The 24,392-nt window shown below is 49.2% G+C and overlaps 1 protein-coding gene across 2 annotated transcripts in view; it reads left to right on the top strand.

The window, feature by feature from the left end:
• Window positions 1-24,392, top strand: part of LOXHD1 (lipoxygenase homology PLAT domains 1) — a 204,147-nt gene that overhangs the window by 110,344 nt on the left and 69,411 nt on the right. For both annotated transcript variants that reach the window (XM_060119180.1, XM_060119179.1), the window contains exons 22-29: window positions 5,006-5,169; window positions 5,923-6,027; window positions 9,869-9,997; window positions 11,133-11,297; window positions 12,349-12,530; window positions 16,952-17,068; window positions 17,800-17,962; window positions 21,558-21,712. In XM_060119180.1, the coding sequence (XP_059975163.1) occupies window positions 5,006-5,169; window positions 5,923-6,027; window positions 9,869-9,997; window positions 11,133-11,297; window positions 12,349-12,530; window positions 16,952-17,068; window positions 17,800-17,962; window positions 21,558-21,712 (1,180 nt within the window). The remainder of the gene's footprint in view (window positions 1-5,005; window positions 5,170-5,922; window positions 6,028-9,868; window positions 9,998-11,132; window positions 11,298-12,348; window positions 12,531-16,951; window positions 17,069-17,799; window positions 17,963-21,557; window positions 21,713-24,392) is intronic.

The following is a 24,392-nucleotide window of genomic DNA, read 5'->3' as shown; positions in this document are numbered from 1 at the left end:
CCGCAAAAAAAAAAAAAAAAAAAAAAAACAGAGCTGGAGGAATCAGATTCCCTGACTTCAGACTATACTACAAAGCTACAGTAATCAAGACAATACGGTACTGGAACAAAAACAGAAGTATAGGTCAATGGAACAGGATAGAAAGCCCAGAGATAAACCCACACGCCTATGGTCAACTAATCTATGACAAAGGAGGCAAGGATATACAATGGAGAAAAGACAGTCTCTTCAATAAGTGGTGCTGGGGACTTCCCTGGTGGCACAGTGGTTAAGAATCCTCCTGCCAATGCAGGGGACAGGGGTTCGAGCCCTGGTCTGGGAAGATCCCACATGCCACAGGCCAACTAAGCCCATGCACCACAACTACTGAGCCTGCTCTCTAGAGCCCGTGAGCCACAACTACTGAGCCCGTGTGCCACAACTAACTGAAGCCCATGCGCTTAGAGCCCATGCTCTTCAACAAGAGAAGCCACTGCCATGAGAAGCCCATGCACTGCAACGAAGAGTAGCCCCCACTCCCCACAACTAGAGAAAAACCGCGCAGCAACGAAGACCCAACACAGCCAAAAATAAATAAATAATAAATAAAAATTTTTTTTAAAAAGTGGTGCTGGGAAAACTGGACAGCTACATGGAAAAGAATGAAATTAGAAAATGCCCTAACACCATACACAAAAATAAACTCAAAATGGATTAAATACCTAAATATAAGGCGGGACACTTTAAAACTCTTAGAGGAAAACATAGGAAGAGCACTCGTTGACATAAATCACAGCAAGATCTTTTTTGACCCCCCTCCTAGAGTAATGGAAATAAAAACAAAATAAATAAATGGGACCTAATGAAACTTAAAAGCTTTTGCATAACAAAGGAAACTATAAACAAGACAAAAAGACAACCCTCAGAATGGGAGAAAATATTTGCAAATGAATCAACAAAGGATTAATCTCCAAAATATATAAACAGCTCATGCAGCTCAATATTAAAAAACTAAACAACCCAATCAAAAAATGGGCAGAAGACCTAAATAGACATTTCTCCAACGAAGACATACAGATGGCCAAGAAGCATATGAAAAGCTGCTCAACATCACTAATTATTAGAGAAATGCAAATCAAAACTACAATGAGGTATATCGCCTCACCAGTTAGAATGGGCATCATCAGAAAATCTACAAAAAACAAATGCTGGAGAGGGTGTGGAGAAAAGGGAACCCTCCTGCACTGTTGGTGGGAATGTAAATTGATACAGTCACTATGCAGAACAGTATGGAGGTTCCTTAAAAAACTAAAAATAGAATTATCATATGATCCAGCAATCCCACTACTGGGCATATACCCTGAGAAAACCATAATTCAAAAAGACACATGCACCCCAATGTTCATTGCAGCACTATTTACAATAGCCAGGTCATGGAAGCAACCTAAATGCCCATCGACAGACAAATGGATAAAGAAGATGTGGTACATATATACAATGGAATGTTACTCAGCCATGAAAAGGAACGAAATTGGATCATTTGTAGAGATGTGGATGGACCTAGAGATTGTCATAGAGAGTGAAGTAAGCCAGAAAGAGAAAAACAAATATCATATATTAACACATATGTGGAATCTAGAAAAATGGTACAGATGAACCAGTTTGCAAGGCAGAAATATTGACACAGATGTAGAGAACAAACATCTGGACACCAAGGGGGGAAAGCGGGGTGGTGGTGGGGTAGGGTGGTGGTGGTGGGATGAACTGGGAGATTGGGACTGACATATATACACTAATATGTATAAAATAGATAACTAATAAGAACCTGCTATATAAAAAATAAATAAATAAAATAAAATTCAAATAAAAAAAATCATGGCCGTTTAGAGGAAGTAAAATTAGAGGAGCAAATCTCCTCTCTCTCTGGAAGAGACACCGTCTTCCCCGTCAGTGCCTGTGGCCTCCCATGACCTTTATTAGCTCAGGAATAAGGCCTTTGCAGCCAGAAGGGTAAATGAACACTGACCTCATCCCTCAGCTGCCCCTGGACCCAGTCACATGTCTCCATGCAAACTGACTCCACCCTGACTCCCCTTTGCTGCTCATGCCCCACCCCCAATCCATCGCCACTGTGTCAGAAAAGCTCAGCCAGACCCCCCTCCCCATCTTCAGCACCCCCTGGTCAGAGCCTCCTGGCTGGTGCCTCTGCTTCACCCAGACCCTCCTAGCGTCTACAGCCATCCAGCCCTTAAGCCACGTCCCTCCTCTGTTCACACCCCGCAGAGGCCTTCTTGGTGATGAAACTCGGGGCCCAGCAGCCACACAGAGTGTAAGGGGAAGAGCAGGGGCACAAACCCAGAGTTCTGGAATTCCAGACCCACTCTGTTGCTACGCCGCTCTTCCAGTACCACCAGTTGACATACTTGATGTGCTCCAGCCTTTATGCACAAAACGGGAAAGGCCACACATTAAATACATTTTACAGCGTTCAGTTTTGCGATCCACTCCTTCCAGTTTAACTTTCAAGTGAAACTCGTACTTTCAGTGGCCCCGAGCTTTGTTCCAATGCTCAGTTTAAACCTCCTGCTGACCCAACCCCTGGCTCTTCCTTCCATGGCCCTTGCTTAAGTGGAGTGGTGGGCATACCTGGCCAGAACACCTGCGTGCCTCTCTTCCCCTTTCCTCCTGAAAAATCCCTACCTACTCCCCTCTGCAGACCTGCTTGAGCAGGATTTATTCCTGTGGGAGGAAGGGGAGGGGCGAGTAGGCCCAGTCCTCCACTAGACCTCCTGTGAGTGCTCGTTGTTGCTGTGGGGATAGAGGCTAAAACGTCCAGCGCTCAGGCCCATCCTGGCTCTGGCTCTGGCTCTGGTTCTCCTGCCTGCGGAGACTGCAGCCATGGGCGTGCTAACGGCCTTTAACTTCATGGTGCAGGTGTCTCAGGGGCCACGGGGGTGGTGCCAAGAAGCCAGGCTCTGATTCCCCGCGCGTGCGCTCTTCACGGGTGTGGGAGGGCTTGTGCCTTCCCCTCTTCCTGACTTTTTTCTCTGCCAGCATCAGTCTCCCCCAGCTCTTCCTTTATGCATCTCTCTCCCCCGTCCCTGTCCTCCTCCAGCTTCCCATACTCTCAGTACTCCACCTCGGCCCCAACCCCACTCTTTTCTTTATTTCTGTCTCTCTCCCTTAATCGGCCATAATTTTTTTTTTTTTTTTTTTTTTTTGCGGTACGCGGGCCTCTCACTGTTGTGGCCTCTCCCGTTGCGGAGCACAGGCTCCGGACGCGCAGGCTCAGCGGCCATGGCTCACGGGCCCAGCCGCTCCGCGGCATGTGGGATCTTCCCAGACCGGGGCACGAACCCGTGTCCCCTGCATCGGCAGGCGGACTCTCAACCACTGCGCCACCAGGGAAGCCCGATCGGCCATAATTTAGAACTAAAGCCTATTATTCATAAATTAGTAAAAGTTTAACTTTCCCACTCATATATTTGAAAGGCAGAGAAGTGGAACGATATACATTTTCCACTTAAACACTAATTTCATAGCAATTTGGTTTATATCTCCCAAGGTTGAGCTCCTCCCACCCTTTAAATCCACATCTCTCAATACACAGTTGCCCCTCTGTGCCCCATCCGAGCCCCTGGGCCGAGGTGGCATCCTCTGGCGCTGCCCCCCTACCATGCTGATGTCGGGAAGCAGTAAGGACTGTAGGAGGATGTGGGGCTCAGACAGGGACGAGACCCTTGGCCTACACTGCTCCCACCTCTCCAGACTTTGACCAGGCCCTGAGTGCATCTTAGGCACCTGGACGGTGGTGGGGAGGGGGTGCAGATGGGGCTGTAGAGATGGGCTGCATCCACAAACCCTCTTGAGTTGTTCTGGAAGCTCAGGGGCCCAGTGGGAACTGTCCAACCCACAATCTCCAGAGATCGCAGGCATGGACTGAAGAGGAAGAAAGGAAGCGTAAGAAGAATCATCATCATCTTCACAATAGTTTTAGCAAATTCCTAACGAAGAGCATACTGAGAGCCAGGCATTTTTTTTAAGCACTTAAAAATGTTTGAGTCATGAAATTCTCCCAACCACCTATGAAATAGGCACTATCATCCTCATTCTACAGAGGGTTGCCTGATAAACTGCAGGATGGCCAATTAAATTTGAATGTCAGATAAGCAATGGATAATGTTGTAGTATAAGTATGTCCCCAATACTAGACAGGACATACTTATATTGAAACATTATTACTTGCTTATCTAAAATTCCAATTTAACTGGGAGTCCTGTGATTTTATTGGCTAAATCTGGCAACCTTTGCACAAAGAGGTAAAGAAACTTGTTCAAGCTCACATGACTGTAGGCAGCAGAGCCAGGATTCAACCCCAGTCTGGCTCTAGAGGCGAGTCCTCAGTTCCCGCACCCTGGTGCCTCTCCCCCCAGCCTTCTTTCCCTTCCGTCCAGGCGCCTTCCTTGCTCTGCGTTCAGCCTCTCCACTGAGGAGTCTACCTTGGACCTCCCTTCCCTGAGTGGTGCCTGCTGTCTGCTATGCCAGCTCCTTAGCCATACTCTTTGCACCTTCCAGAAGCATAATTGGGTCATTCCATTAAAATCCACTAATTCAGCCCTTGGGTATGAAGCCCCTCCTATGTGTACAACATTCTCTGCCAAAGTGGCCCTGGCTAACAGGTTGATTCTAGAAAAGGCTGGAACAGTCCCCAGAAGCCCCTTTTCCTCTAGATTCCTCCAATAGGACCCTGATTGAGGGTTTGCTGTGCTCCAGGCACTGTTACCCAGCCATTTTCAGTGGGGTTGTATGGAAACCACATCCCATGTTTGCTGTCTACTCCAGCCAAGTGACTAATGGGGTGACTCCCAGGCTAGGTAGGATGGGAGGGCAATGCTGGGGGTGTGGGGGAAGACAGGGGAGCATTTGGGCCCCATCATGGCCTCTCGTTCCTTAGCCCATGACTACTGTTTCATGAGACCTTTCCAAAGAGACATCCCCCAATTCTCCTCACCCCCTGTCCCCACAGGTACTACTTTCCATGCCAGCGCTGGCTGGCAGTGGAGGAGGATGATGGCCAGCTGTCCAGGGAGCTGTTGCCAGTGGATGAGTCCTATGTGCTGCCACCAAGCGAGGATGAGGAGGGTGGGGGAGATGACAACCCCCTCGACCGCCTGACCCTGGAGCAGAAAGGTTTCCTAACCTAGAGCTGATTTCTCCCCTCCAGCACCCCTTTCCTCTGTCTCTCCCCCACTAGGTCTCCATCTTCCCTTCCCCTATGGGCTCTGGGCACTTCCTTCCCTGGGAATCTATCTGTTCTCTCATTCCTCCATGGCAAGAATGGGGAGGTGAAGGGGGCGTATTCTCACATGTCTAGCATACAGCTGAGTATAAAGTACATGGCCTAGCATGGAGTTATTGTCAGGAATAGAATGGAATGGAAGGAATGGAATGGAATGGAATAGAATAGAAGAGTTATAGCTGACTCTGACTTAGTCTTCTGTCCTCCCCTCCAGGCACATTATAGACTCTCAATATGAATATTTTTGTCAAGGGAAAGAATGAACTTTCAAGAGTTCTATGATGCTTGTTCTCCCTTCCTTGAAACATGTGTCCCTAAAACTTCCCAACCTGAAGGAGTCAGACCAGGGCTCCTGGCTGATGAGCCTCTGAATCCCACAGTCACCCCAAGTCTTCCCCAAGCATCCTACAACTTTACTGATTGAGGGTTTCCTGTGTGAGCTGGACGTGGGCTGGGGGGACCTCATCTCTGCCTTCAGGAAGTTTCCAGACTAAAGGCAACTGCAGAAGAACACATGCTACAAGTAAAGTGATTCATGAAAACAGCCCACACGAGCAGAGAAACATGCTCAGTATGTTTTCTTCCTCCTCCCTTCATGGGAGGTGCAATCTACCACTCACTTCTCCACACTCTTCTCCTGGCAGATAAATCTACCACATTCTCAGTGACCATAAAGACCGGGGACAAGAAGAACGCGGGCACCGATGCCAATGTCTTCATCACACTCTTTGGCACTCAAGATAACACTGGTAAGAGAGCAACGCAGGGCCGAGGTTCACCCAAGTTCCCCTCCAGGGAGACTGGGAGATTCAGTGCAATTTTCCAAGGAAATACTGGACATGACTCTCCCTCTTTCTCTCTGTTATTTTAAGAAACCATATTTTTTAATTCTCTTTATTATTTTATTTTATTTTATGAAGAATACTTAACATGCAATCTATTTTCTTACCAAATTTTAAATGTATGATACATGGTCATTGACTATAGGTATGTGGTGTACAGCAGATCTCTAGAGCTTATTAAACTTACTAAACTGAAACTTTATGCCTGTTGATTATTAAACCCCCATTTCCTCCTATGCCCAGCTCCTGATAACTACCATTTCCGTCTTTGATTTTATGAATTTGATTTTGATACCTCATTTAAATGGAGTCATGCAGTATTCATCCTTTTGTGTCTGGCTAATTTCACTTAGCATAATACCCTCAAGAACCATCCACATTGTTGCATATTGGAGAATCTCCTTTTTCAAGGCTGTATAATATTCCATTGTATATATATATATATATATATATATATATATATATATATATATATATATATATATATATATATACCATATTTTCTTTATCCATTCATCTGTCAATGAACATTTAGGATTTTTTCCATTCTTAGCTATTGTGAATAGCACTGCAATGAACACATGAGTGCTAATACTTTTCAAGGATCTGATTTCAATTCTCTTGGATATATACCTAGAATTGGGATTGTGGGTCCATATGGTAGTTCTCTTTTTAACTTTTTAAGGAACTTTCATACTATTATCCATAGCAAATGCATCATTTTTCATTCCCACCAACTGTGTGCAAGGGTTCCAATTTCTCTACATCCTCACCAACACTTGTTGTCTTTTGGTTTATTTGGGTTTTTTAAAAAATTTATTTATTTTTGGCTGCATCAGGTCTTACTTGCAGCACATGGGATCTTTCACTGCCCTGCCCGGGCTCTTTGTTGCAGCGCAAGGGCTTCCCGCTAGTTGTGGCACGTGGGCTTTGTAGTTGTGGCACGCAGACTTACTTGCCCCATGGCATGTGGGATCTTAGTTCCCGACCAGAGATGGAACCCACGTCCCCTGCACTGAAAGGCAGATTCTTAACCACTGGACCACCAGGGAAGTCCCCTTTTGTTTTTTTTGATAGTAACCATCCTGACAGGTGTGAGATATCTCATTGTGGTTTTGATTTGCATTTACTTCATGGTTACTGACAATAAGCATTTTTTCTTATACTGTTGGCCATTTTTATGTCTTCTCTGGAGAAATGTCTATTTAAGTCCTTAGCCCATTTTTAATTGGGTTCTTAGTTTTTTTGTTATTGAGTTGTAAGATTACTTTATATATTTTGGTGATTAACCCCTTATAGATATATAGTTTGCAAATATGTTCTCCCATTCTGTATGTTGCCTTTTCACTCTGTTGTTTCCTTTGCTGTGTAGAAACTTTTTAGTTTAATGTAGTCCGTCTTGTTAATTTTATTTTTTGTTGCTGTGCTTTTGGTGTCATATTCATGAAGTCATTGCCAAGATCAATGTCATAAAGTGTTTCTTTTATGCTTTGTTCTAGGAGTTTTACAGTTTCAGTCCTTCTATTTAAATCTGTAATTCATTTTGAGTTGATTTTTATGTATGGTATGAGATAAGGGTCCAAATTAAGCATTTTACATGTAGACATCCATTTCCACCATGTATTGGAGAGGCTATCCTTTCCCCATTGTGTATTCTTGCATGCCTCTGATTCTTGAAAGATTTCATGCAACTAGCCCCAACAGAGAAAGGCAGTTCCTTTTTTCTTAAAAATCTCCCTGTGAGATGACTTGTCTGCCTGGGTTGTGAATGCCAGTTCTTTTAAAATTCTTCCTAAATCTTACTAAGTCAGGCCTACCGCACTCTGGGGGCGGAGAGCTCCCTGCCCTCTCTTGGTCCTCACTGCTGCCTCTACCACCCTACAAGTGTTTGGAAGCCATGTGAATCATCTTCCCTTCAGTATCCTCTCCCCAAGTAATGGTGCCCAATTCTTTGTCCAGGACTTTCTGAAAGTTTTTACCATTTCCTGTGCCGTCCCTTGAGGTGTCAATCTGTTTGCCTTTCAAAACTGTAGCAAAGGGGCTCCTCAGTCCAAACAGCGAGTGATCTCTTCTCCGTGTCCTTTGCCAGCTTTCTCCTTCTGTTCTAAAGGCAGAGGTAGCCCTAACTCTATCTCTACCTCAGTAACAACCTGGGAACCAGTGGCTCTTCCCAACCTCCAGTGAGATTCAGCCAATCGGTTCCATGTTACTCTCCGTATGAAATGCTCAAGGAGTCTTGGGGTCATTCTGGAGCCTCTGTCAAGGCAATCAGAGAAGGTGGCATATAGTGCTGGAGTCAGCCATCCACTTGGACCACGTGTCCAGCCATTCTGTCTGAGTTCAGAGAGGAACCAGTCCCTCAAATATGTAATCATCCCATAGTTGCTCAAAACCCTGTGGGTCCAGAGCACTATGCCAAGAACTGCTGAAGAATGAAGGAGCTTAATCCCTGACTTTGGGGTGCTCATATTCTAATTCAGCACTGTGGTGATATAGAGCATGGACTCAAGCTTGACTGATTGGTTTAAACTTCTGCTCTACCACTCATTAGCTGTGTGACCTTGGGCAAGTTCCTTAATCTCTCTGTGCTTTAGTTTCCCCCATTTGTAAAATGGAGATTATATTAGTACATGCCTCATAGAGTTGTGTATTTAATGAAATTGAACATGTAAAATATTTGAGACAAAATGACACTCAATAAAACATTTATTATTATTATTATTTACTAGGTTAGGTAATGCAGCTATAGTGAATGAATCAGGCCAAAACTTATAAATGTATGTCTTTGCAATAGTTACTGAGCCATGGTCAATGAAATTGAGGGACCCTAACAACTGCTTTTATTTGCCAAGGGATTGCTATGTGTTAGGCACATTCTTGAAGACACAAGTCATCATCTTATTAAATACTCACAGCAGCTCTATGGGGGAAGACCATCCCTTTTGACATTCGAGGAAACCAGTTTCAGAGAATTAAGTAATTTGTCCAAGGCCATCCAGATGCTAAGTGGCAAAGCCGGGCATCTAACCAAGTTCTGTCTGACTCTTTGTGTGCTGAAACCAGTCTGCAATGAGTCTGGATTATCCGAAGACTTCCTACATGAGGTGGGACTTACAGGGTTAAGGAGACTTGAAAGCTGAGGCAGGAGGAGATGGTGATGATGCTGAAACCACCTTAAATTTCAGACTGACACGCAGCCAGAGTCCCAGGACAGATAATGTATGTGAGATGGCTGGTCAGGGGCATTTGAAGCCACCCCTCCTTCTGTCATCCAGAGAAGAGTCTCCAGAGAATTCCCACATGCCCCATCCCTGCAGGGGAGGCCCTGTTTCCCCAGGGAGCATGGGAGGGTGGTCCTGTCACGGGCTCCCTCCCAGCCATGGAGAAACGTGGGGATTGTGAAAGGGGAGCACACACTGACTTAGGGCCCCACCACTTCCTCCTGGATGACCTTGAATAAGGCACTTAATTTCTGGGTGTGTCTCCTTTTCTTTAGATGCAAACTGGAAATAAAAATATGTATGCCAAAAGATTATTGTAAAGCTTAATAAAAGGACACACACACACACACACACACACACACACACACACAAAATGCCAAAGACACCTAGTGGATGGTAATTGTACAGTCTAAATTTGATGAAAGTTCAGAAATTTGGTCATTATGAGGAGAGATGAAAAAAGGTGGTCAGACTAGGTTGGAAGGTCTCAGGCCCAGCCAGTCACGATGGGGTCATTTGGTTGGCAGGAATGACCCTCCTGAAATCCTCCAAGACAAACAGTGACAAGTTTGAGAGGGACAGCATCGAAATCTTCACAGTGGAGACCCTGGACCTGGGAGATCTGTGGAAAGTCAGGATCGGTCATGACAACACAGGTCTCTGCCTTCCCTCTCTCTTTTCCTGGCTAAGGACGTGAGGACCATGGGCAAGTCCCCGTGAGTGTCTAGGCAAGAATCTTAGGTAGACTTGGATGTCATCTGCCTTCCATAATGACACAGCTTCCTCAGTCCCTTCAGTCTGGTGGGGTCCTGGCTGCACGCAGAGATTCTGGTCTAATTGATCGGGGAGGGGCCAGGACGCTGGTGACTCTTAAAGCTTTCCCCAAAACCGCACTCTCAGAAATTTCAGTGGGCAGCCAGATTTGAGAATCCCTGATCAGTGGTTCTCAAATTTGAATGTGTATCGGAGCCATGTTTGGGGGCTTGTTAAAACACAGATTTCTGGGCCCCACCCACAGCCTTTAGTTGGAGTAGGTCTGGGGTGGGACCCTAGAGTTTATGTTTCTCACCAGTAATGCTGAGGCTGCTAGTCCGGGGGCTCCACTTTGAGAACCACTGATGGAGCCAGTTCTTCCCAGAACCCACTGACATTGAAGCCAGACAAAAGCTGTGCCCAAGTTTATTCTCTCTCAGTAAAGCAGACTCATTTTCTTGGTCTTCAAACCATATCTTCTAAGCCTGAGGAAGGAGGCCTTCCTCCTTCCCTCTGGGACTGAGGGACAGGGTCTCTGCCTGGCTTCCATTTCTTTCTTTAAACCTGAGCACTCATTTTCCCAGGGAGGAGCATCAATCCTTCACTAGTTTCCCTTGCCTTCATGCATCACAAACTGAGGCCAGGGAACCCAGTGTTTTGCCCCATCACTGGGTGAAACTATGGAGTCCTCATTAACACAGGCTCTCTCTGGCATCTCTGGGCTCCCTCTTTGGAGAACCTTCCACCTTGGACAGTGTCCTTGCTTCCCTCCCCTCAGACTCTGCCTCCTGTCATCTCCTCCCCATGCTCCTTTGCTCTTGCTAATTTCACTGACAGCAGGCTGGAGTGTGATCCACCTTCAGCTGCGTGCAGGGGAATCAGTTCAGTAATGCTGTAAGCAAAAGGGAAGGCATGTTCACGGTGGAGCTATAAGCACCAGCCGTCGAGTAAGGAAGGATGTTTGGAGTCCCTGAAGTTGTTCACAGGAAACCATCTGTGTAGAGGTCCTTGATGAGTTCTGTGTCTCCTTCCCTCCAGGCAAGGCTCCAGGCTGGTTTGTAGACTGGGTAGAGGTGGACGCCCCATCCCTTGGAAAGTGCATGACATTCCCCTGTGGCCGCTGGTTGGCCAAGAATGAAGACGATGGTGCCATCGTCAGGGACCTCTTCCACGCGGAACTTCAGACAAGGCTGTATACACCATGTAGGAATCTTGCACAGCAAGACTGGGCCTCCTCCTGCACCCCATTGCTCACCACCCCAACTCAGTCCCAGTCCATCATCCAGTGTTGACCCTTGGCCTGGTGCACCTTGGAAATTACCCTGGCCCTGTGCTGGCTGTGGACAGAGCCCTGGACCCAGGGAAAGAAAATATGGGATGTATTCCACACTGTACCCCAAACTAGCTGGTGACAACAGGCAGAAAGCCTGACTTCTCTAGAGTTCAGTTTTTTTGTCTACAAAATAAAGATAATGTAGAATAGTTGTAAGACCCGAAAGGAAGAAAAGATAAAGGTCGAACAGTGAAGGATCATTATCAACCCCTTCACCAATCCTCATTCCAGTCATTAACACGCCAAAGAAATCACCACTATAAGACTTTATCCTGATTGGGGGGAAAAAGAACTTTAAAAAAGGTAAATGTAATTCCTTTACCAGCTAAAGGAAAGGAGGAAGTGGAACAACCAGGTGAAGTTTTGACACTTCCCTTCCTCTATCATCATCAGAAAGTCTGTGCTGAGGGGTTGAGGGGCAGGCCAGGTGGAGCCAGTGGATGAGTAGCAAGGGGTGGGAAGAGAAGAGAAAGGACTCTCTCCACTGTAGACTGGCTGATCCAATTGGCTGTTGTCCCCTGAAACATAATGCTCCTGTGTATAGAGTGTCTAGAACCAAGGACCCCATTGAGGACACTTTACAAATGAGGAAACCAAGGCTTGTAGGTGACTCGTCCAGGTCACACAGATAGTCAGGCTAGAGCCTGTGCTTTCAGCCAGTCTGTTGTTGTACTAGCTCTGTGATGGGAGAGGCACGGAGACCCTGGTCTGAGGTGACAGGAGCTTTCTGTGGGCACTAGGCATGACAAAACATCTCCCCTCACCCTGTGGTTGCTAGGCAACCATGTGACATTTCAGGTCCCTGGGTAGCAGCTCCCAGTGAAGGGACCATCTGGGGTGGTGGTGCTTGTGAAGAACTTGACCTGCCTGTGTCCTGTTTTCCCCTCCCCTCTGACTTTGCCCTCTGTCCCCCACCCTTAGTTGTCCCTTACGAGATCACCCTCTACACCAGTGATGTCTTTGCCGCTGGGACAGACGCCAACATCTTCATCATCATCTATGGCTGTGATGCCGTGTGCACCCAGCAGAAGTACCTATGCACCAACAAGAGGGAGCAGAAGCTGTTCTTTGAGAGGAAGTCCGCCTCCCGCTTCATAATGGAGGTACCTGGGTCTGGCAGGCTGCCAGGGGAGCCAGGACTGGGGGCGGGATGGGCCAGAAGACAAGGAGAAGGAGCCCTTTGTCCAGAGTCTGACGTGTGCCTTCCCTCCGATGCGCTGCTGTGAGTGAGGGACACAGGCAGTCCATCCAACCTCTCTGAGCCTCAGCACATCTGAGTAGCCAGGAGGACAGTGAACCTACCCTTCCAGGACCAGTGTCTGAATCAAAGGTGATCATGAGTGGATAGGGCTTAGGGAGCTGGATGCACAATTCCAGTTCCATTGGGGCCATCTCCAGTGCTACCAACAACAGAGACCTGTGGAGAGAGCTAGCTTCCAGACTTTCTCATCGTATAATTGTCTCCCGTTCATCTGCTAAGCTATGGCCAATCCTCTCATATACAAAAGAGCATCCGTATATTCCTCGGTTCCCCCTCAACTCTGGCCTGAGAGTTGTTCGACGGTTACTGTGGATGTATGTCACCACATCCACACCTTGGTATTCTGTGCACTCAGTCCCGTGCCTCCCTGTGCACTCCACTGCGTGCCAGGTGGGGTGGGAGAGACAAGGGAAGAAGAGGACCCAGACTATGCCTGCAAGGGGCTTGCAGTCCAGCTGGGGAACTCCAGATCTCACACGAGGCTAATGAGAGAGTCTGGTGATCATCATAGTAACTGATGCTGGGGGTAAGAAGGCACCGTCATAGGGCTTTACCCATATTAGCTCACTTAACCCTCATAGCAACTCTGTGCTTTAATTATCCCTGCTTAAATATGGGGAAACTGAGGCACAGAGAGTTTAGTAGCTTACATGAAATCACACAACCAAGGCATAGTGGAAGCAGGATTCAAAGCCAGGAGGACTGGCTCAGAATATGTGCTCTTAGCCGCTGTAGTAGACTAGTCCATGGTGATGAGGGCAAACAGTGGGGCTGGCTGAGCGTGCTATAGGTGTTCAGAGATGGGAGACGGCTCCCTGGAAGTGGTGGTTTTGAGCTGGACCTGAAAGTGGACATAAGCGGGAACAAGGAGGGAAGGCATTCCTAGCAAGGGGAACATCATGGCCAGAGGTGGAAGTAGACACAGCAAGTGGTTTGAGGTTTGGCCAGAGGGGATAGGATGAGAGTGATGCGATTTGGGTAGAGGACGAGATGGAGCAAGACTTAAAGGGGATGACTCTGAACGACGAGAGATGGGAGCCTGGGCTCTCCAGGTAGTGGGGACCTTTGCAGATGTGCCCCTTATTTTCTGGTGGGAAACAAAGTCCAGAGCCCCTTCCTGCTTCCTCGGGCTGTGTCTGCCCTGGGGTACTCCCTTTCCCCTCCCCACCTTCTCTGGGAGCAGTCAGCACTTGTGGGAAGTTTGCCACCTTGGTGGAGTTTTTGTTTGTTTGTTTGTTTGTTTTTTGCGGTACGCGGGCCTCTCACTGTTGTGGTCTCTCCCGTCGCGGAGCACAGGCTCCAGACGCACAGGCTCAGCGGCCATGGCTCATGGGCCCAGCCGCTCTGTGGCATGTGGGATCCTCCCGGACCGGGGCACAAACCCGTGTCCCCTGCATCGGTAGGAGGACTCTCAACCACTGCACCACCTTGGTGGAGTTTTTTAACAAGGAAAATTCAAGGGTGATTCATCTATGCACACAGAGCAACACCTCACCCACCTGAGATGTCATGGCGTGTGTGTCATCCAAGCCTGATGCCGTCAGGGGCCCGAGCTGTGATGACACCTCAGCATGGCTTCCGGGGAGTTGTATCAATGAAGTCCGCCTAATGGGCAGCTATAATTTGCCAGCAATTTGTTGCTATCTTCTTTCTTTTTTCTTTTCAAATCTATCTGGGAGCTGGGTGTATGAGAGCTTAGAAACAAATGAGATCTCTTTGTGTCCCTGTCTCTCCATTTCTCTTTTCCAGTTGATCTTCAGATAAGAGGTGGAGCACTGGATTGCGAGCCCATAACCCTGGGTTCTGGTTCTGCTCAGCCTCTAACTCATGAGCAAGCCCCATCCTCTCTCTGTGGCCTCATCCTCAGACACACGGATCGGCTGCGCAAATAACAACAATAGCTAATATTTACTGAGCACTCCCCATGTGCCAGCCTTGTCCTCAGCACTTGGTGTGTGTCAACTCATTTAATCCTCATCACCATTCCAAGAGTCAGGCTGGCGAATTATTCCATTTGCCAGCTGCCTGGCAGCTCAGTGTCCTTGAGTGCAGATTCTGTGAGCCACGATCTCACCCGTAGCTTCCTGTTTCTCCTGTTGTCAAAGGATAAGGCCCTGTGAAATCACTGGTCTCTGTTTAATGATTCAGAAAGCCCGGGGACTCGTGGGGGACACCACTTCTCTGATGATGCATGGGCGAGCTGGCCAGCGGGGAGTTGGAGCGGAGCTGCAGGGCAGCAGAAGCAATGACAGTTATAGCATCTTGTTAACTCAGGGCGTCTCCAGCCATGTGGCGCCATATTGGTCACTTGGAAGGAGAGAATCATTGACAAAAAGAAGCACGTCTGCGATCTTAGATGTAGGAGTGACCTCGAAGGGTTGCTCTGCCCATGCCTCTGCCTTCAGCCGAGCAATCTTCCTATTTGATAGATGAGGCAGCTGAGGCCTGGAAGGTCAAGTGCCTTGTCTAGATCACACAGCTTGTAGGGCTGCAACTGGGAAGGATGGAGGTGGGGTGGGAATAGGGGGAGGTTTCTCAAGCAGTGCTGATGGGCCTCCCCATGGCTGCTGACTGTGGGTAGGTGTGTGCGGAGGGTATGCAGTGATAGGAGCTGTTCTAGTTCATTCCCAGGTCACATCTATCTAGGGTTATAGAGGCTTTGCATTTGATGAATGACTCAATCACTCATTCAGATGCCATTCACTCATTGGGAGCTTTCATCCATCCTGGAGCCGTCTCTTTGTAGCACTGAGACCTTGATGGAGCAGGCCAGGCAGGTAGCTTTGCACAGTTGCTACCAGGAAACTCAAGTCTGCACACCCTCTTTAACCCCCAACTGTCAAAGCAAAAGGCATGAATTCCATGGACGAACCATGAGCCAGAGCACCTGGGTATTACCATATTTCCCTACCCTCTTTTCCCTTTACCCCAACTTCCTTGTTTATATCCACCTGTGATTGCCCAGATCCCCATAGGGCTGAGGCAGGGTGTGAACTGATACATACAGCACCATTTCAGAAGAGAATATGACACATGAGAACTGGGAGAGGCCCTGGAGTGGGACCTGGTGGGATGATGGAGGGCAGCCTGGCAGGGAGAGAGCCGGGGAGGCAGGTGCCAGCTGAGTGGCTGCCTCGCCTTGTGTCTGGCCACCTCCCTGCTTCCTTAGAGGGCTCCAAGGGAAGAATCTGGGGATCAGTCACTCCTGGCTGAGTTCCTCCCTTGCACCTTATGCCCATAGGCTCCAGGCAGGAGAGACAGGAGATCACAGCTCCCTGAACTTCAGGGACTCACTGTGGCACGCACGTAATCAGCTTTTTCATTCAAGGGGACGTTCATACATACCTTGGTGGTTAAGGTTCAACACTGCATGTGAGAGAACCCAGCTGACTTTGTCACACCCATTTTTCAAATGAGGAAACAATCATTCTTTCATCCTTCCAGCCAATAGTTATTGAGAATCTAGTTTCTGGGCTTTGGGGATGCAGTGATGAGCAAAGCAGATATGATGCCTACCCTTGTGGCTTTCAGTTGTAGAGAAGAAGGTATCACACCTTCTTTATCACACAGGTAAATGCAAACTCCTAACTGAGAACTGCTGTGGGGGGTGGTTATAGGGTGCTGTCAGACCCTATCATGAAGAGATTTGACTTTCTTAAGGGGGTCAAGGGGGTTCCCTGAAGAAGTGATCCTTGAGCTGAGACCTGAATGATGAGGTTGAACAAGCACTGGTTTAGGTAAAGAAGAGAAAAGGGAAGGGGTAGGGGCAGCATGTGCAAAGGCCCTGTGACAAGAGAAAGTAGAGTTTGAGGGACTGGAATTTGAGGGATATAGAAGAGGAGTGGCTGGAGATGAAGGGGGCTCTTGGGGGCCAAGGAGAAGGTAAGGGTGGCAAGAGAGGGCATGGTCAGAACTAGAACTCACCTCCTGATGCCCCCCAGGCAGTTCTTAAGCCACTGCTAGAAGACAAGGAGCTGGGCTCCACCATGAAAAGGCGGGGTGGCAGCCTCCCAGAGCTTGCGTGAACTGAGTTCTGAAGTCTAGGCTGATGTTAAGCTTCGGGGGAGGAAGGGAGGTATGAGCACGGCATAGGTAGGGGAGGGCGGGGGCTTTGACTGGACAGGAGGGACATATTGGGAGAAAGTGACCCCAGGAAGTTCAAAGGGACTCACGGGTGGATGCCCTGGGGAGGTAGGGTTTTGCTGAAGTTGTAATTTCCAGGACCTTTCAGCCAACATCTGGTACATTTTCTCCTTTCCGAAGTTAGAAGACGTGGGAGAAATCATTGAAAAAATTCGGATTGGCCATGATAACACGGGCATGAATCCTGGTTGGCACTGCTCCCACGTGGACATCCGCAGGCTCCTCCCAGATAAAGACGTGAGTTTCTGACTGCTCTGTCCTGCTGTTTCTTTTGTCCCTTTTCAGAAGAGATTAAAGACAGATTCTTTATAAGAAACGGTAGCCTTTTTTAAGTTGAGATAAAACCATCTAAGGAAAATTCAGCCAGTTCACTCCGAGTGCAGGAACGAACTCAGGTCCAAGGCAGAATCTCTTAGAACATGGTTTATGGGTCAAGAAGGAGGGTCTGGGCAACCATGTCTCTGCTCCCCACCCCCAAAGCCATACTACCAGTGAGTGACCAAGTGTGCCCTTTCTGCAACTCAAGGTCGACTCAGAGAATGAAACCCACCTGACCAACTTGGAAACCATTCCCAAACCATGAAATTCTAAACCTAGGAAGCAGCTGTCAGTCATGACTGTGGTATGAGCTGGAAGCTGGGAGCAGTTTTAAAAAAACAGAGCTTCCTCCCCTTGCCTGCTGAGTCTGCGTCTCTGGGATGGGGTTCAGATATCTATTTTTAAGTGACTCAGGGAACTCCACCTTCAAGAGCCTACCCCTGACATGGTGTGGAAAGTGCTTTAAGTAAGACTGGATCTGCCGGAATTGGGGCAGGCCGGGCGGGCTCCTCTGTGGCTTTTGTATTATCAGTGGGGCTCCATCACCCTTGTCCTTGGTTGGTCCCTATGAGTGTTGACATGGTGATGGATGACTGAAGTTGGTGGTTTCCACATTAAGGGCTCAGCTTCCTCCTTCCTCCTCACCCCAGGGCACAGAGACCTTGACCTTCCCTTGTGATCGATGGCTTGCCACCTCAGAGGACGACAAGAAGACCCTTCGAGAACTGGTCCCTTATGATATCTTCACTGAGAAATACATGAAAGATGGGTCTTTAAGGCAAGTCTACAAGGAAGTGGAAGAGCCTCTGGACAGTAAGTGTGGTGTGATCGCCCTCATCACTGTCCGCAGAGCCCTCCCTGTAGGGCACCTGTCCTGTGCTGGGCGGAGCCTTTGCACCCAGGAGGTAGAGTCCATAATTATCTTCACTCCATAGAGAGGGCAACTGAGGCTCACAGAGGTTACATAACCTGCCGAAGTTCACTCAGCTAATAAATGGCAGGACTATTCTTCAGAGGTACTCAGCTATCTCACTCTAAGGTTTGTGCTCAGATCCTTTCCTGGTCTGACAGTGTGATCATACATCTAAATATGTGCTCTTCTGTCCTGGACTATGCTGGTCCTTGTTCTCTCCCTTGCTTAGTTAATTTGGCTACTAATCTGCAGGGCTTGGTCCTCTCTGCTCTTGCTGGATCCAGCTGTCCCAACCAAGTATGAATCAAATAGCATCTTGGCTTTGTACAGAACTGGATCTGTGGTGTGTTTGTTCTCAGGGGCTAGGTGCAGCTTCAGTGTCCAAGGTCATGGGTTTCTTTTCTGTATGTGCCAGTTTGCTTGTTCTCATTGATGAGGTTTTTTCTGCCTGATTTGCCCCAGCCTGACCACACTCTTCTTGCTCTCATTCCTTTGCTTTTGAGCTACCATTTTCTGGTTCTCTTCTTACCTCTCGGGCTGGCCCCCGAGGGCCGTTCTCCCTTCCCTTGCCGGGTGGTATTGCTCCAGGCTCAGCCCTCAGCCTCAGCTGAGCCTCTGCTATAGCTCTCACATCTCCTTTGGTCTGAGTTGCCATTTGCTTAAGAGATAAAAACAAGTGTTGCCTCGGTAACATGCCTTTCCCTACCCGTGTCCCTTTCTCCAAATTTGCTTTGCTATTGAATCTGGCGGATAATTCCCTTTTCTACTTGGATCCCAGAGGATGCCCAGGAAAGCGGGCCCGGTGGCACACTGGACTGTTCTGTATTAATAACATGCCACAAACCCACTCTGTGCTGGGTGGTGCTTCTAGGGAAACATCTTTCCACGGAGAGCTGTGTGGCCTTGGTGGGACAGGGAGGGAGGAGGAACCAGAAAGAGCAGGATTCGACTGCGTGACCACATTGCTCAGCTCCCAGAAGCTGAATCGGTTTTCCTAATTCCCAAAGGACTGGAGAGTTTGGCGGGGGGGCGGGGGTGGGGAGAAAGGGGGCAGGAAGGCCATTTAATCACAGCCCTGGGGACACAGCACCCCACTCTGGGACGAGGGCTCCTAGAAGAGGTCCCGCCCAGGTGTGAAGTAGGGCTGAATGCACAGCCAGCAAATGGATGGGGAGAGAAAATGAGGGGGGTGGGGACAGTCGACTGTCTGTCTAAACCGTGGCGAGATTCCTAATGTTACCTCATGTCAGTATTAGCCAGACAGGCGTGGGTGATGTTTGCTCTTTTCGACACGAGAGGATTTGTTTAATGCCCACGTGAAATGCTGGCCAGATTCTGAGCTGAGCCGAGCAAGGTGGGGGCGCTGGTTCCTGTCCTTGAGGGGACAGGCCTCTGAGAGCAGTTCTCCCAGTGCGCCAAGGAGGTTTAGCCAGCAGAGTGCTGGGTGGGGCGGCAGAGAAGGGAGGATGAGGGAGGGGACGGAGTTCAGGATTGGATGTGAGTTTGTGCTCTGTGGTCTAGTCAAGGTGGACATGGGGGCGTGGGTCCAGAGCACAGGAGGGAACTGGGCTGGAGATGCAGCCGCGGGGAACTCACAGAAGTCAGCACCCGGAGCATGCAGGGTAAGAGCTGCGGGAAGTGGACTGACCTGGGAGACGTGGGCATCCGAGGGGTAGGCAGACGATCAGGAACCTAAAGGCTGCTCAGGGAGCAGCCAGAGAGGCAGAAGGAGAGCAGGAAAGAATAATGCTGTGGAATCCAAGGGAAAATGAGGATAATAATAGGAACCGTGTTGTGGGCGTGAGCGTGTTCCATACCAACGGGTAAGAGCAGCTCACATCACCTTACTCTCCGACATTTAATGACATGTGGTTTTGAGCCCACTTGCAAGGGTTGGTAAGAAAGTCCATCTCAGTCACTGCAGGGAGGGGGTATCCCCTTTTCTAGGGTCTTATAAAAATCCTGAGGCTCACATTGGGGCCTGGCCCTTAGTCCAGGTGGGAACAACCTACACCTGTGGTCTCCTGACGCTTGGTGACACTGCTGCTGCTTGCTCCCCGCCGACATGCAGGTTTTATCTCTCTGGATGGCTAGCAATGCTTCTCCATGGACCCCGGCTTTGTCAAAAGACCCTCTCTCTTTTTTAAAATAAATTTATTTAGTTATTTATTTTTGGTTGCTTTGGGTCTTTGTTGCTGCGTGCAGGCTTTCTCTAGTTGCGGTGAGCGGGGGCTACTCTTCATTGCAGTGTGCAGGCTTCTCATTGCAGTGGCTTGTCTTTGTTGAGGAGCACGGGCTCTAGGCACGCGGGCTTCAGTGGTTATGGCTCGCAGGCTCAGTAGTTGTGGTGCACAGGCTTAGTTGCTCCATGGCATGTGGGATCTTCCCGGACCAGGGCTCAAACCCGTGTCCCCAGCATTGACAGGCGGATTCTTAACCACTGCGCCACCAGGGAAGCCCAAAAGACCCTCTCTTCAGCCTGGAGGCCTCCTTGCTTCAAGTCCCCAGATAAGTCAGGCAGCTGTCTCCTTATTGGGTCCCTTTGTGCAGGTGAGGACTTCCTACCACCCATAGGGACTCTCGAACCCTCACCTGCTCCCAGGCTGGGGAAACTGACCTTCTTCCCAGTTGGACCATTTCCGCCTTCACCTCAAAGCCACAACTTTCATCCTTCCCCTTGGGGATAATCCAGCTAAGTCCCCTCTTCCCTGGCCTGAAACTCCAAAGCCCCTAGAATAAACGAATATGGAGAGGAGACAAAGAATGCTCAGTCTTCCTAAAAACAAAGCCTTGCCTTTCCCTCCTGGGGTGGGGATTGGGAAAGGGGCTACTTTGTTCTTCCCTGATGAGTGTATAGCAGCAAAACAAAAACAAGACAGTGTTTAGTGTCATTTTCCTGAATAACTTTTAATAACTGTCACACCAGTATTTATTGAGCCCTTTCCAAAGGCCATAGGAGATAAAGGAGTGGGTGGCAGTGACTGTGACTTTGGTGAGGGGGGTTTCCCTGGAGTGCTGGGGGCAGGCTGGTTGAAGGGTAAATGAAAATACGAAAGACACTGAGGGGAAGCTATTCTTTCAAAAATATTTGATTTTTTCCATAAACCGTTTAGAAGGATCTGGCATTGATACCGGTCACCCTCACATGGGAAGGCACCTTACTGTCAGTGTGTCACGGTAGATAGATTTAGTGACCACGGTGTGCATGTGCGTCAGGCAGTTTCCTGAGTCTTTCCCCCGGAAGCTGTAAGCAGCCGGAGGGGTGGATGGTTTGAGGGGGCTGGAAAAGTCTCCATCCGTTGGGTCTCTTAGAGGTAAACTTCCCACTGGTGAATCCACTCCGACCTGTAGCAGAATGTGCATAAGGGAACAGACAAAAGGAGGACACTGAGTTCTCCTGGAGTCCTGGGCCACAAGCTGAATACCGCCTACAAATCCAGTTCCCCCAAACCTAAACGCCATCCCTTTCTTCCCTTTGTCCGGCTGCCCACCCAGTTGTGCTGTACTCGGTGCAGATCTTCACAGGAAACGTTCCCGGGGCAGGGACGGACGCCAAGGTCTACATCACCATCTATGGCGACCTCGGGGACACGGGAGAGCGGTACCTCGGCAAGTCAGAGAACCGCACCAACAAATTCGAGAGAGGAACGGTAGGCGGAGCCCGCCGAGTTACCCCGCCCCTCTTCCTCTCTGTTGCATTATCATTATGGGGGGTGGGGATGAAAGGGGCCAGCTCTTCTTGTCTTGGAGCTTTGCGGGACGTCATGCACCCTTATGTGGGCATTTGCCCCCCACGGAGTCTGCTCTCCTTCTCTCAGCCCACGCAGGGTCCTGCATGTGGAGTAAGGGTGGGACCTGAGCAAGCAAGAGGCCATTTGAGCCCCAGGTTGCTGGCTGTAAGGAACTGGGTTGCCTTCAAAGACTCCAGCTCACTGCAGTGGGTCATGAGCGTGCAGTGGTGAGCGCCTGCAGAGCGGCGGCGTGGCCCGGACGGCGGCTTGAACTAGGGGTCTGGAGGCCTCGTTCTGACATCCACACCTTACATGGCTGAGCATCTCTGGCCTCAGTTTCCTCATCTGTGAAATAAGGAGGCTGATGTGAACCAGCTGAACTGTGTTGTGCAGAGTCCCGGGCAGCACCGAGGCCCACGGGAGCCACAGAAGGGTGGGGGCAGCAGACAGGCAGCCACTCCTCCCACACGGGTCCATCTGACCTGGCCTAGCTATTGGAGTGCCAAGCAAGCCCTCTCTTAAGCAAGGGGCTCTGTGGCTACAGAAAAGCCTTGAAAACCACACCACTGGATGGTGTCCAAGGCCCTGCCAGCTCGGACCTAACAGTGGTTTTACAAAAAAGAAGATATCCGACCAAACTTGCCGTCCCGCCAGCTTGGCCTCCCTCTCGCCGCCAGAGCTCCCCTCTCTGGAAGGTGGCCCTGCCGCCTTCCCCCTTCACTGCCCCTCGGCCTCTCTTCCCCCTCCGTTCACGGAAATCTGCCGAATCCCCCCAGACCAGGCTACAGCTGTGGGGATGAGAGCAAGGTGATTGGCTCCTAACTGAGTCTGTGGCCCTCCCTGTGGCCAAGTGCCTGGGGAGATTCCCGCATCAACCAGCGGGTGTTTATCAGGGGTCTCCTTAAGCCCGACCCCCAGCCAGGCATGACCTTTAGTGCTGAAACATTTGCTACTTGGTGAGGAGGAAAGTAGCTCTGGGCCAAGGAAAGCAGGTGTCACTAAGCAGGTCTGCAGCTGGTGGGTAACCCCAGGAGCCAGGCCCCCTGGAAGGAGCCCCAGCCTGACCTCGAGGTCTGGGAGGAGTCAGGCCCCAGGGCTGCCTTTGCTCTATCATCCGAATATGAACCCATTACCTTTAGCTTTGGTTTACTGCTTCTGGAATGGGAATAGCTACTTAGACCCCTGAACTGAAAAACTGGACAAGAGATAGAAGAGCACTTTGTATCAGGGAGAAAAAGTTTAACACACACACACACACACACACACACACACACACACACACACACACACACAATGCAGTTGTTTGCCACACTTACAAGGTAGCTAATAGGAGGTCTATTCATTTTGGAAAAATAGAATGACAAAGAGGTCAAGTGACTCATGTGGTGTGCCTGACTCTGAAGTGGAGACGTTATTATCAGGCTGACTCACGTATGCTGCTCTGGCACGTGGCCATGCATTGTGGCGCAGGCATGCCCAGACCTGCGGCTGGGGCCAGATCACACGCGTTCAGCTCCTGTCTCTGACACTGACTAGCTGTGTGATCCTGGGCAAGTTCCCTAGCATCTTTGTGCCTCGGTTTCCTCCACCATAAAATAAGTTCGCTGAATTAAAACATGTGAAGTGCCTAGAACCATGCCTGGCATGAAGTTAGCTCCTTGTTAGTGCTGGCTGTTGTTGAGGCTGGGGAGAGCCCACCTTTCCTGTAGCTCATCACAGTGCCTGGAAAATGCACCATCAGACAGCAGCGTGTGTCATATGGACGATAGGTCGCTCGCTCGTGGCTAAATCCACAGGGCCTAGCAGAGTAGGCGCATAAATATTTTTTGAGTGAATAAATGAATGAAGGTATAAATGAAGGTGATGCAATCCATTCTCCTCTGTATTTAGATTCAGATTTTTTTCTCTCTTAGCAATTATGACTTCACAAGAAAAGTCTCTGCCTCATCCCTTTCTCTTCCTTCCCTCCTGTGTTGATGTCCCACTGGGGGAGCTGCAGCTACTTCTGGCTCAGTCACTGATGAGTTTGGACTTTAAGTTCACTGCTGAGCACCTCAAAGCATCCACTTCTCTACTTATTTGCTCCAGAATCTAGGAGTCACCTGGACGCCCCTCTCCCTACCAGCACTCCCTTCCCACCCATATCCAATCAATCTTGGAGAGTTGTGGAGAGGATCTCTTCTAAATAACTCTCAGATCAGCCCGGTCAACTTTGTCACCACTCAGCCCTTCCTTATTGCACCTTGCTTAGTGAGCCAGTCTGATCTCCCTGCTCCAGGCCCCTGAAATCCAATCCATCCTCCAGCTTTCCCCAATTAACCCTTCCAAAGGTGGCCGAGTCACACCCTCACTTCAACCAGTCAAGCTCCCCACCGATCCCAGATCTGGTCTGAGCCTTTCATGGGATTCACAAACCTTCACTGCCTGCCCAGCCAGCCTGCATAGAATGTCCCCCTGGGCCCCAGTTTCCAGAGTGCTCCACACTTTCTCCTGTCTCCAAGTTTTTCCAAGCCTTTTCTCTGCATCTGTGCACATATGCACATAGGTAATACATAGTGCTGCTCTGTGGTTTTAACTTTTTAGATAAAAGGCATCATCC

Source organism: Mesoplodon densirostris, chromosome 15 (assembly GCF_025265405.1).
Source record: "Mesoplodon densirostris isolate mMesDen1 chromosome 15, mMesDen1 primary haplotype, whole genome shotgun sequence".
In the NCBI taxonomy this organism is placed as follows: domain Eukaryota; kingdom Metazoa; phylum Chordata; class Mammalia; order Artiodactyla; family Ziphiidae; genus Mesoplodon; species Mesoplodon densirostris.
This window is presented reverse-complemented; position numbering and strand designations above follow the sequence as displayed.